Raw genomic sequence first — 12,273 nt, forward strand, 5'->3', positions numbered from 1 at the left:
AGCATGCAGCTACGTCTTAACTATGTGGAATAACTCACTTGCAACAATTCAATTCCATCAACACTTTCAATCGAGTAATTTCGGTATTCGGTGCAACGCGTGCGTGCTACCTGTGCTCCTGTATGGCTGTGAGACATAGCATCTTACTAAGCTTCAAAGGTATCGGCTTTTGAGCTTCGAGAATCGATGTCTCCGCCGAATCTTAGCCGGCTCGCACATCACAACTCGCCTCGTGTGCCTAACCGCCATAAATCAAAGCTTCCGAGAACGGGCAGGCGGTGTTCCTTGATAAAACCTCGCACATCTGCCTAGCGATATCGACATTCGCCGCATCGTGCTGCTCCGAACGCGGCGACAGTCTGGAGAGAAATGGCCGTTTGTGCAGCTGTGCGCTTGCGCGGAGTCGACTTTATTTAGATCCAACATGCAGGCTGTATGACATGCGACATGTTCCATCTGTGGATCGTCTCGCGTTGCAGTTGCATCGGCCAATCTGCGAAGCTCCATTTGATAACGTTTGTTTCTTGGTTTACGATGACGTCACATCGACGAATTCGCCGTAAGACGCATGCGGCGAGTTCTGATGTGCGAGCCCTCTAAGGGTTACATTGGTACGACTGCATTACAAACACCCGAGTTCGTGAGCAGATACAGCAGCCTTCGGTGATTGAGATAATCACGAAGAGACGTTTTACGTGGCTGGGACATGTGTTCCAGATGTCGCCAAAGAGTGCGACACTTTGCACCCTTGAGCATAGCCCCAAAGGTTCCTATGTCGTGGCCGGCTCTCCCTCACCCTGCAGCGGTGCTACAAAAGCGATCTACGCGCTGCATGTCTGGAATGGCGGGAGGCGCAAGAGTTAGCGATGGATCGAGGGAAGTGGCGCGAACTTGTGCTTGCCCTATGCTCCAATGCTGGGTATAGAAGGTAAACCATTGCGCACTACCAGAAAATGCTATTCTGAAGACCACCGGCCGCCACTGATTAGGATCCCACGATTGAAGAAAACTAATTAAATTCTGCCTGAATGATTATTTTCCGTGATCATAAAAAAACCCATGAATTCCCGAATTAAGGATTCCTGAATTAAGAATGAGTCGGACGACCTTATTTTATTGTAAAAAAATAATGGATATATTGGGTTTTTTCCTCTGTGACGATGGATACAAATCACTTTTGTGAGAATTGAATTATTATGAAGTTTGTCTCATAAATTTACTGATACCGTGTTCAGTACCCCTATAATTTATTATTAGTATTTCTTGTTTTAAATTTTGATTACATTTCAGAGATTAATAGGTAGGTATATTTTGTATTTAAATATTTAAGAATCATTTGTTTTGTTTCCCATGTTACAGAAAACTGATTTAAACTGAAACTACTTTGCTGGGAAGGTGTCATTTTGAGGTGTACTTTCCATCATTTCCAATCTACTCAACATGACTCACATGATCACTTACAATATTACCGGTGACTTAATAAACACATTATGAGAAATATAACTTAATATAACTTAAAATAAAATAATCTGTAAACTATTTGAGAAACGTGAGATATTAAAGTTGAAAGAAATATCTTTAGTAAAGAAAGCGATCTCTATTGGCAAGGAATGAAATTTTAACACTTCCGTTACACTAATTTACAAACATAAATACCTTGTATATTATTATAATCACAAAAACATCAGGTAGGATACGAAATTCATTGAATCAAATTCATAGCTGAAGATGTCATTCATTATATTTTTGTTCCTAAAACGCAGTGTTCAACTAGTATGTGCTTCTCGAGGACAGTACTGTGTACTTTGCAGACAGTCGAGAAGGTTTGAAAATACTCATCAATAGGGTAACGGATGCCTGCAATAAATAAGGCCTAAACGCCCTAAACCTACATACAAGACACTTTCTTGAATTTACATTTTTTAAAGGTTACCGTGAACAATTGAAGATGATTTTTGCACAGGTAATAACACTATTAGTTATTGTATTATGGTTGGGTCGATTGTGGTAGCCGTCATCCTTATTCCCCACCTACTCAAATCCCCTTATTTATTATTGTCACAAGACCAAGTGACTGACAGTTACGGGTCATGAATCAACCGTAATTGCGAAAAACATTGAGTTATCTCGAGTGACATCAAGAAAGCGGTCGTGTGCGAGATTGTTAATAGCTTAGCCGTCGTTAACTACCGAGTGACTCAAAACGTATCTGTTTGACCTTCGTTGCACTAAATATGTTACGGTTTGAGTGAACGTCACGTACCTATATATCATCCATTCTGAACTTATCATCATCATTCATCAACCTCATATATCATCCATTGAAGTGTACCGTCCGTTTACCAGTGCGTGAGTGCGTGATCACGCGCGCGCGCCAACCCTAAGGTCAGTGTCTGGCATCCTGTGTAAACCCCTCCCCCTTTAGATCCGTAATCCACCAAACTACCATCACCTTCAAATTACAGTCCACTGCTAAAAGTATTTTCATTTTAAATTCTAATGGATTCAAGCTCTGTACTATTCCATTTAAGTCGTTTTTTGCGACCCGGGTTTCGCCTTTCGGCATCTTCAGGCGTCGTGTACACTCACCAAAGGCAAACACACACTGACAACGAACAGAGTTAAGGGTGTTCGTTGTCAGTGTGTGTTTGCCTTTGGTGAGTGTACACGACGCCTGAAGATGCCGAAAGGCGAAACCCGGGTCGCAAAAAACGACTTAAATGGAATAGTACAGAGCTTGAATCCATTAGAATTTAAATTCAAATTCCATCAAGTACCTTCGGTCGAAAGTATTAATATTTTTATTTTGTATAAAACGATACGAGTGGTAGCTAGTGCGGTACCTAGTGATGTGCAATCGCCGATCATAGTCACCGAGTTGGGTCTGGTAAGAATAGATACTTTTCGCTCCAGACTCCCCAAACTGCCCAAGCAGATCGCCAGGGAGTATTAGTATGACATGCCAAAGAATAGACCACGCATACGATAGCCAGCTGGAGTGACTATACCGTCAGGCCATCCTTAATAAAATAAATATTAATAAGGAATAAAAGGGGACGAAAAGTAATTGCTTAAGTACCTCAGGAACTATGGAGGGATCTGCCGTCGTCGTCGTGGAAGTTGTGGTGGTGGTTGTAGTCTTGAAGAGGGCCGTCGCCCTCACCGCATCAGCATCTCGGAACACCACGCATACTGCTAACAATAATCCTGAAATGACAATAGAGTAATGTCAATATTGAAAACTTTAATATAAAATAATTTTATTTTACTATTAATAAATTCTTTATTTATTTAAAAAAGAAACACTGAGCACATAACAAATTATTAATTCCAGGCGTTCACCACATGGCATTTAGAATAAAAAGTACAGGTAAAAGAGAAAAGACAAGGCAGAGAAAAAAAACAAAGAAAAAAATAATTTTACAGAAAAGAAATAAAATAAAAAAACAACCATAATTCAAAAAAATACCAATTAAACAATAAATCGAAATTGCTAAAAATATCTACATCTCTAGATTCAATAGAGATTTTCAACATGTAAAAAAACATAATATAATATCGAAGTAATTGTTATTTCTAAAATTATAATACTTATATCATACAATTAATTCTATCGACTCAGGCAAATTTCAGCTTTGCAACCATACTAGAGTATACGCTTCATAACTTTGCACTTTTTATTTGTTTATTTTACTTTTTATTTATTTATTTATTACTACACATATAAATACAAGTGAATATTGTTTGATCGAATTTTATGCGAGGTAATCAGGCAAAGAGACGTATCAGTGTAGTAAAAAGTTATAAAACGTATACTCTACCCTGGAGCCTGAAAGCTTTGGTTTCCCGAGAGATGCCTCCGGGTTAAAATAAAGAAACTTTGGCGGATCGCTGGCTGGCATAATTTATGGTTAACTACAGCGGTGTCTAATCGCCTTCGAACCTCTAACTTTCATTCTTGATCAATGAAAACACCTTTGACAAGTACTTTTGCTTTAGTCCCATGGTATGTGAGTAGTTTTTAGTGACCCGGGTTTCGTCTTCTAACGTCTTCAGGTGTATATGACCAATAATATACATGCATTGTATATAATTATATAACTGACACATATCATAGTTACTCTAATTATATACTTAATTATCAGCACACTATCTGAAAGGATCTTCATGTCTGCAATAAGACATCGCAAATTGTTGCGACAAAGTTGAATAGCCCGATGGAGTCTAAGTAAACTGGTAAAAGTCCTGGAATGTTTTTTATTCATCTGGTGAGATATAAATATAGTTTTGATTAATTATTTGATGGTTGGGGCTGTAGAGGTTTATGAACCTACAACTGTCATGCTGTTGCATATGGTCATTTATAGACCATATACAATGACGCAACGAAAACGCAGTCATCGTTGAGCTTTACAAAAATGTAGTTGATACGCGCCGCTCGTCCGTGTCTCTTTGAACATCTAAATTTTAAAGTATAATTTCAACCTTTACACTCAAACTAGAATTAATACAAGGTATTTCGTAGTGCCGTGTTACCGAACTTTATTACCATAATATAAAACCAAGAAAATGCCAACTCGTGTTTTTATTCATCACTACCCGAACATATGTCACACACACACGATGCAATCATTAGAATAATATACGAAACATCGAGGGTAAGATCATATCTTACAACATCCCCCCGATGGCGGCTCTCGTGATGCAGTGCGTAAGGAGCTGGCCATCCACGCGAGAGTTCTGGGTTCGATTTCCGGTAAGGACACAATATTTCATGTGTTTTTCTCAAAGCCTGGGTGTTTGTGATTGTTCAAAATTACTTACAACCACCTTGTACGAAAAAGCAAGGGCGTGGTTATTAATAATTCTAAAAAAAAACATCCCCCCGATAGGGTTAATTATTTGTTAAAGCTCTCGCTCTGAAGATTACGTTCTCAAATCTTGTGAAGCATTTGGTGTTGGATTTAATCGTACATAATATTATTATATTAAATTTATACTTCTTCTAAAATACAAAGCTCCCAACCAATGCCAATACCTAAATTATATTATGTTCCAGCAGTATTCTCGTTGCAGGATATAAATAGAAATTCTCTCTAAAAGCCTGCGTGCGTGTATCGACCTTTCCTTATCGGAAGTTTTCTTTTTGGAGAATGCCCTTGGTAAAGGCATTGCCATCTTGCTTTGGCAGGAATGTAGTTTTAACTTTGCATATTATTTCTGCAGCAAACACTGCAAATGTACCGCAGCGTGGGTGAATGCAAATGGTGCATTGAATAAAATGTTAATCGATGGAATAATATGCGAGGGGCGTTCATGTATGCTACTGAATTTTACTTAGTGTATCTAACGACAGCATACAAAACGTTAAATTTAGTATAATTTACTAATAATTTACATTTTGCAGTGTTTTAAATAATCAAATAATATAAAAAGAACACAATATAAATAAAATTGAAAATAAACAATTACTTTTTATTAATGTGGTCTGACAGTTTGTCTTCTTATATTATAACGACATTAACCCTTTTGCCGTTCTAATAAACCTTCTGTCGTTCTGCAAACGAGAGTGTCACCATCAGCTATTTGAATTATTAGCTGCTTGAAAAGAATTGTCCTCGAACCTTCGTCGGAAGACGGTGTAAAAAGAAGAAAACTATTTTCATTTTTTTCACAGACTGCTGGACATCACGAGAGACGGCATTTTGCAGAAAGAGCTCGCTATCCGAGTCGGAATGGCTGGAATAACATTCAACTCGATGCGGAATGTCTGGGACTCACGATTGTACTCGGTCAAAACCAAAATACCGCCTATTCGACGCTTGCGTTCTGACGGTGCTGCTTTACGGTAGCGAATCATGGCACCTTACGAAGGCTCAGAGCAACCGTAAACTGAGCTTCGAAAATAGATGTTTGCGACGGATACTGGGTGTGCAGGTGGTATGACTTTAGGAGCAACTAAGAGATAAGAGAACGCACCAAGCAGTCTCTTATCACGCTGAGAGTGAAAAGGCGACGTTGGACCTGGCTCGGCCACGTGCTGCGGATGCCAGAAGAGAACCTCAACCTGGCTTGCCTGTTCTTCAAGGCGACCGTTCCTGGAAGGCCGTTAAATACTATCTACAGAGTGTATATGGCGAAGCTACGGGATGATGGTTTGACCTGAAACAAAGCAAGAAGACTGGCGAGTGACAGGGATTCTTGGAGGCGCCGCGTGGTGTCCATATGCTCCAATTAAGGGGCGGATATGGCCAAAGAAAAAAAAAGAAGAAAGGTGGACTGTGACGTCAAAATAGACATCCTATTGTTCTTAAAATATAAAGTATGCAACCAGTATATATTTCCCGTAATCACATACGCATAGGAAACGTGGGCCTGGAGTGAAGTGAGGTCCATACATATACAGTAACAGGGCGTGGTATGGAAAGGTGCATATCGGCCATAATGAGTAACAATAAAAATCAAATAATAATTGACCAAAGAAATTAAATAAGGATGATTAAAGTAATAGAGATTTCTGAACACCTTAAATGAAAATGGATATTATTATTTATTTACTCATATAGTAATAAGGTGCAGGAATATTCAAACAAAACCACACTCATAGTAATAAACACAAAACCACTTTTTAAAACAATGTCGCTAGAAAGGCACCGATAGATCATCAATTATTTGCTATCCATGCCAGCGATTTTTATCAGCCCGTGATACTCAAGTTGTCGCCAAAATTGAACCGAAAATAATTATATTATCTGTATTCAGTACGGTTAATAATATAAACTATTATTGTAAGATATAATTACTATTTTTAAGTTATTATTAAAAAAGTGTTTTATTACCTGCAGCTATGTGTATTAGCAATCTGTCCCTCGTTCGTTTCATTGTGCAATTTTAAAATCTGAAACAAGAAAAGAAAAATTGTTAATGACATGAAAGATATTGCAGAGAAGCTTTTAGCATTCACATTATTTATACATACAAACAGGACACTATGTAGCAAAATTGTTTTACCAGACGTGTAGGTATGCGTTTAAAAGAGTGCCCGCTCTCTGATAATAATGATAATATAGTGTACCAATAAATACAGTCATGATAACCGTGTGACGACAGACATAGCTATGGACCAATAAACCAAACTGTAAAAATTATATTATCATATTAATATTATCTAATGTAATTCTATCAAATAAATCATAACACAATTAATACAAACAAAAATATTAATACTATCAACCGAAGGTACTTAAAGGAATTTGAATTTAAATTCTAATGGATTTAAGTTTTGTACTATTCCATTTGAGTCGTTTTTTACGACCCGGGTTTCGCCTTTAGACATCAATGGCCTTTGGTGAGTGTAAACAGCGCCTGAAGATGCCGAAAGGCGAAACCCGGGTCGCAAAAACTTAAATCCATTAGAATACAAACAAAAATGTTGAAGAAAATATTCTTCTATCACTTGATATAGCCTAAATTATTACGTAAAGTAAGGCTCAAAGAGGGTTAGGTACTAAGGATAATGATTAAATAATTTGAAAGTATTTCGCATTGTTAATTAATTTGTAGTTAGTTTTTGTTATAAGGTCTAATGTATTTTGTATTTTGTAAGAGTATATTGGCTTTCAATTTTAGGTGTATTTGAAAAGCACACCCAACCATTTTAGCAGGTTTTGAAATATACCTTAATTTTTGATCATACGTATTGACGGTTTTTTAATGTTCAATTTTTGGCCATCATATAGGTAACAAAAATATCCATCTAGATACATATCTAACTCAAAAATTTTCATAAACCGTTTTAGGAGCTTTTGAAACTAGGCGCTCCAAATATTCATACACAAAAGTACCAACATCAACATAAAAACACATACTATAGGTAAATTAAGGGTATAATTACATCTAGCGAGCTGTTACTATCACATATAACAGATTCACTACATAACGCATTATTCAAATTAATTATAAAATGTATCACCTCTGGCAGACCGTCTATGACTTTTCGGTGTCCATAATAATATAATCATTTTCATGCGTTATGAATCTAGAGAACAATACTAGAAAGTTAAACTTCTGACATCCAAATTCACGCATAAACCGTGGGTTATTGAGGACAATAATTTTAAAACCAATAACTGTTACTAAAACAATAGTCATCCATAAATTACAATATCTAGCTAGTAAAGCCCGAAATACACGATGGTGCATGTCGCAGACTATCACGTGACGTCACAGTAAACTGCTGCTACGGGAAAAAAGTGTGTAATGTCATCTTTCTTGGTGTTTAAAATGTTATCAGACTGATCCCGTAACACATTTTGAACATTTAAAGGAACATTGTCAGCTGTAAAATCTGCCGAAATCTCACACCTCACGTTGAACCGCACTGCATCTACACCTGCATGACGTTTTGAACGCAGTTTTAGCAGTTGGCGCTATGTATTTTCTATAAGAATGTTGTCTATTATCTATGGTTTGCAGGTTGGGTTCTGTTCAAAATATTATCTATGAATATAATATCGCAAGTAATTTTAACTTACGCACACGCAGAAACTGTTAAAATTAATTGAAATATGAATAATAATTCAAAATACTAATACGTTAGAGTTGGCACTATCCATCATTGAATTCACAGAGGTGGTGGTCGTTCAAAATATTCTGCAAAATGACGAAATCATAATACACAAAATTTGTCGCCACGACATGCATCATAAATCATAATGTATTTCGCGCTTAACTGTCAAAGTATCGACCAACTGTTTTGAGTTCTCACATGCGCACAAAAATATGCCAAACTGTCATAATTTATTATAATTGATAATTATTAGGTCGATAATACCTACTACAAAGGTATAAAGGAAATCTAGGCGAAGGTGACGGTAAAATTTACCAATACCCACACTCGACTATCTAAATACTACTATTCAATCTGAAAATGGTAATTATTCCTACCTACGGTCCGGTAACTGCTAAATAATTACCTACAATTATTACCTATTGATGCAACGTTCAATTGTTTTTTTTTATAAAAATGCAAAGCAAGTGAAAGTCGGGCGTAATGTTTTTTTTACCTACCTATCTATTATTGTTTCCTCGTCTTGCAAGAATATTGTCTATGGTGCACTATTGAATTCATTATTTTAATCTATGACAAAAGATTTATTCTATTGTTGAATCGAATCTCATTGATTCAATAGGTAACTATATGACGCTAGCAGTGTAAAGAGGTTGATTACTGATATACCGTAAGACAAATTTCATATATTTTCTTTCAACAACAGCGCGTCTATTCTATACACAAGACTGCTTTTCGGCCTCTATGGCAGCTATCTAGGGTAGGTTTGTATAGAAATATTAGCACTTATTGTAAAAATTACAATAAATTAGTTGTAATAATTGTTACCTGATAACTGTCTTAGAAATAGAGAGCATCAGTTGTTTATTCTCCCAAGGTGCAGAACCAACCTGCCACTGGTAATGCCAATAATTGGGAGGGTGATAACTATGTTCAACCAAATTGCTTCTGGTGTTAATATATTCCACTTGCGAGAGAGTGAATTTAGGTGGACGCTATTTTATAAATCCTTAAAATAGGGCCTCTTTAACAAACTCGGTGTACTTCTTTGAACTTCTATAGATGTATAATTGTATTTTCAGTATTGCCACTGCTTTTGTATGTTTATATTATGTTGTCTTTTTATATTTTCATTTTTATCGCTTTTATTTTATTTATTTATTACTTAAACTTTTAAACTTATAATTTGTAATGTCCACAATATGCTAAAATTAAATAAATTGAAAATTGAGATTGAGTTACAACAAGGGCTATATTTTAACAGCACCTCTCTTGGCTGTGTTAACTTTAGAGCTAGATAGAGAGTTTTGACTGTTTATACGGCTAACATTACTTATTTTAACAATTATAATACCTCAATACATATTATGATAAAGTGATTATATTTATCACTTTAGCGGTCGATAAGTACAGAATAGACCCACAGGTGGCATCGTTCCACTGTTGGCTGCGGATAAAGGCCTACCATAGCTTATTCCACTCATCTCGTTCCCTAGTTATTCGCTGCCATGTATATCCGCCGAACATTGTGAGTTCATCGGAACCAGCAGTTTTAAGGCGGCACTGTGGTCATTCAATGCCCTTTGGGGTACAATGACTACCTTTTTTATCGGTTGTCCACTTACCGAATGACATTTCGGGCAATTACCATGTCAATATCTTGGCAATTTCTGTCACTCTTGTCTACCTCTTTATCCTTTGGTTTCTTTTATGGTTGGATTTTACTTGTAGTCTTTTTATACCGCGTTGCGTAGTTTTTGAATTTCTCGTACATTAAAGTACATACTTACAGACGTGAGCAGTAGTTGTATGATTGAATACTAATTTACCCTTTAGGTACAATGGGTGAAGATACTATTTAAGGACACAAATGAGCTCCTCGCCGGTTTGGATCTATTCGTAATCTCGGCATATAATATATATAAATATATCTCCGTCAATAGATATAATATGTCGTCCAATATATTATTTAATTGTAATAAAACATGAGACCAAAACTTTGAAAATGGAAGGATACCACAGGAAATGAAATTCTGTTAGTAATTAACATAAAAAATGTACGTTTGCACAATTTTCCAGACAATAATATTGGAAGGCATTTTTATCTCAGTGTAAAAAAAGTGTAATTATAGCTACAAATGTACACTTTTTGGATGACACCTATTCATGGCACCCACATCCTGAAGCGGGCCTTCAGGCCATGGTGTTCAGCGAACCCCCAACCTATCGCTGAGGTTAAGGGAATTGTAATGCTCTATAGTAGTGTTTCACAACTCATAACTCCTGGGTTCCGTGTAAAATAAAGGATATTCTGTGTATTTTTAGCTATATCTGGTATTTTTCAATGAATCCGATTGAATTGTTAGCACTCAGCATCATATTATGAAGCACTGATCGCGACTACCTTTTGTGATAGCCAAACAACATGCAACTCTTCGCCATGTTGGATAAATATTTATTTTTATTAGTCAGGAAGCACACTAAAAGTAATTATTAAATAAAATAGCACCGCATGCGACTTTTTTACCATTCGAGCAAATGTGTGCTGTGTGTTTATCTCACTTAACTAGTTGAACTGCCACGCCGGGCCCTTCCTAAATCCGGGCCCCTAGGCTATAGAGAGCCCTGTCAGCCCTCCCATACACCTATTTTAAATATTTGCTATAGTGACGTTTCTTAAGCTCCATTTTAATTTAGGTAGGTAGTTACTTGTTTAGACTTCGTCTCTATTGAACCAAGCTTTCCTAAATTGTTTTGGTTAAAATCAAATAGGTATAGCTTTCATTTCAATCACTCATTGTCTTATCACATTTAATCAAACTGGAATGAAGAAGAAATCTAATTTATTTGCCATCCAAGCGATTGATTATTCAAATTCGAGTTTGTCTTCTTAATAGAGTGTGAAGCTTCAGTGAAACCTCTTTTAAAATTAATGCACGATAAGTGGTTTTTTTGTTAAAATGTTAATTGTGCAGATACATAGGTAGATCACCTGGTCAAGCATTGTTACGATTTGGCTGTCAATCAAAAAGATTCTATGCTCTAATTAAGTTTAAGTGTTTTTTTATTTCAGCTAACGACCTATGAGAAAGAGAGGTCATAGAAACTTCAGGAAGATTATTGGAGAAAAGTGAATTAAGATAGTAAGAATTAGATTAAAGCATATTTGTAACACACCCACGATGGCCGCGTCGTGGATCCCAGGTTCGAATCCTGGACTTCACAAGTACACATATTGTTTTTCAATTTATGTATGAGTCAGAGTATGAATCTAATAGATTGAGCGGGTGGCTGACATCCATTTCTTATATAAACAAAATCTGTTATTACAAACCTCCACTCTGTGTGGGCCCATATGATCTAATTAGGATCGGACATAGTCGGGAAAAAAAAAAGTGTAAAAAAATATCTCTTAATAATCAAAAAAATAAATAAAAGGATGACAAATGCTTTACGATAATTTGAATTAACTTTGTATATGGTTTGTGGAATTCTCCATTTTAGCTGAAAGTGGAAAAATCCAAACCCCAAAGTGACGTCAAAATTGAAAAGGGTTAAAGATATAATCAAAAATGTCAACAAGTACAAGGCAAGCATACTGTTGCCAGATCATGCAACAACCCTGGAGGCATAAAATTCCACATTTTATGATTTTTGGTAAGGATATCTTGACTCAGGAATCGCGCCAATAATCGAATCAAGGA

The 12,273-nt window shown here is 36.4% G+C and overlaps 1 protein-coding gene across 12 annotated transcripts in view; it reads right to left on the reverse strand.

The window, feature by feature from the left end:
- LOC147074737 (uncharacterized) overlaps positions 1–12,273 on the reverse strand; it is a 134,486-nt gene that overhangs the window by 20,793 nt on the left and 101,420 nt on the right. For all 12 annotated transcript variants that reach the window (XM_085942567.1, XM_085942560.1, XM_085942565.1 and 9 more), the window contains 2 exons: positions 6,840–6,898; positions 3,080–3,207 (listed from right to left, as the gene is read on the reverse strand). In XM_085942567.1, coding sequence (XP_085798693.1) covers positions 3,080–3,207; positions 6,840–6,882 — 171 coding nt within the window. In that variant the 5' untranslated portion in view covers positions 6,883–6,898. The remainder of the gene's footprint in view (positions 1–3,079; positions 3,208–6,839; positions 6,899–12,273) is intronic.

Source organism: Rhyacophila brunnea, unplaced genomic scaffold (genome assembly GCF_057557595.1).
Source record: "Rhyacophila brunnea isolate RB1 unplaced genomic scaffold, BYU_Rbru_1.0 scaffold_15, whole genome shotgun sequence".
NCBI classification, from domain to species: Eukaryota; Metazoa; Arthropoda; class Insecta; order Trichoptera; family Rhyacophilidae; genus Rhyacophila; species Rhyacophila brunnea.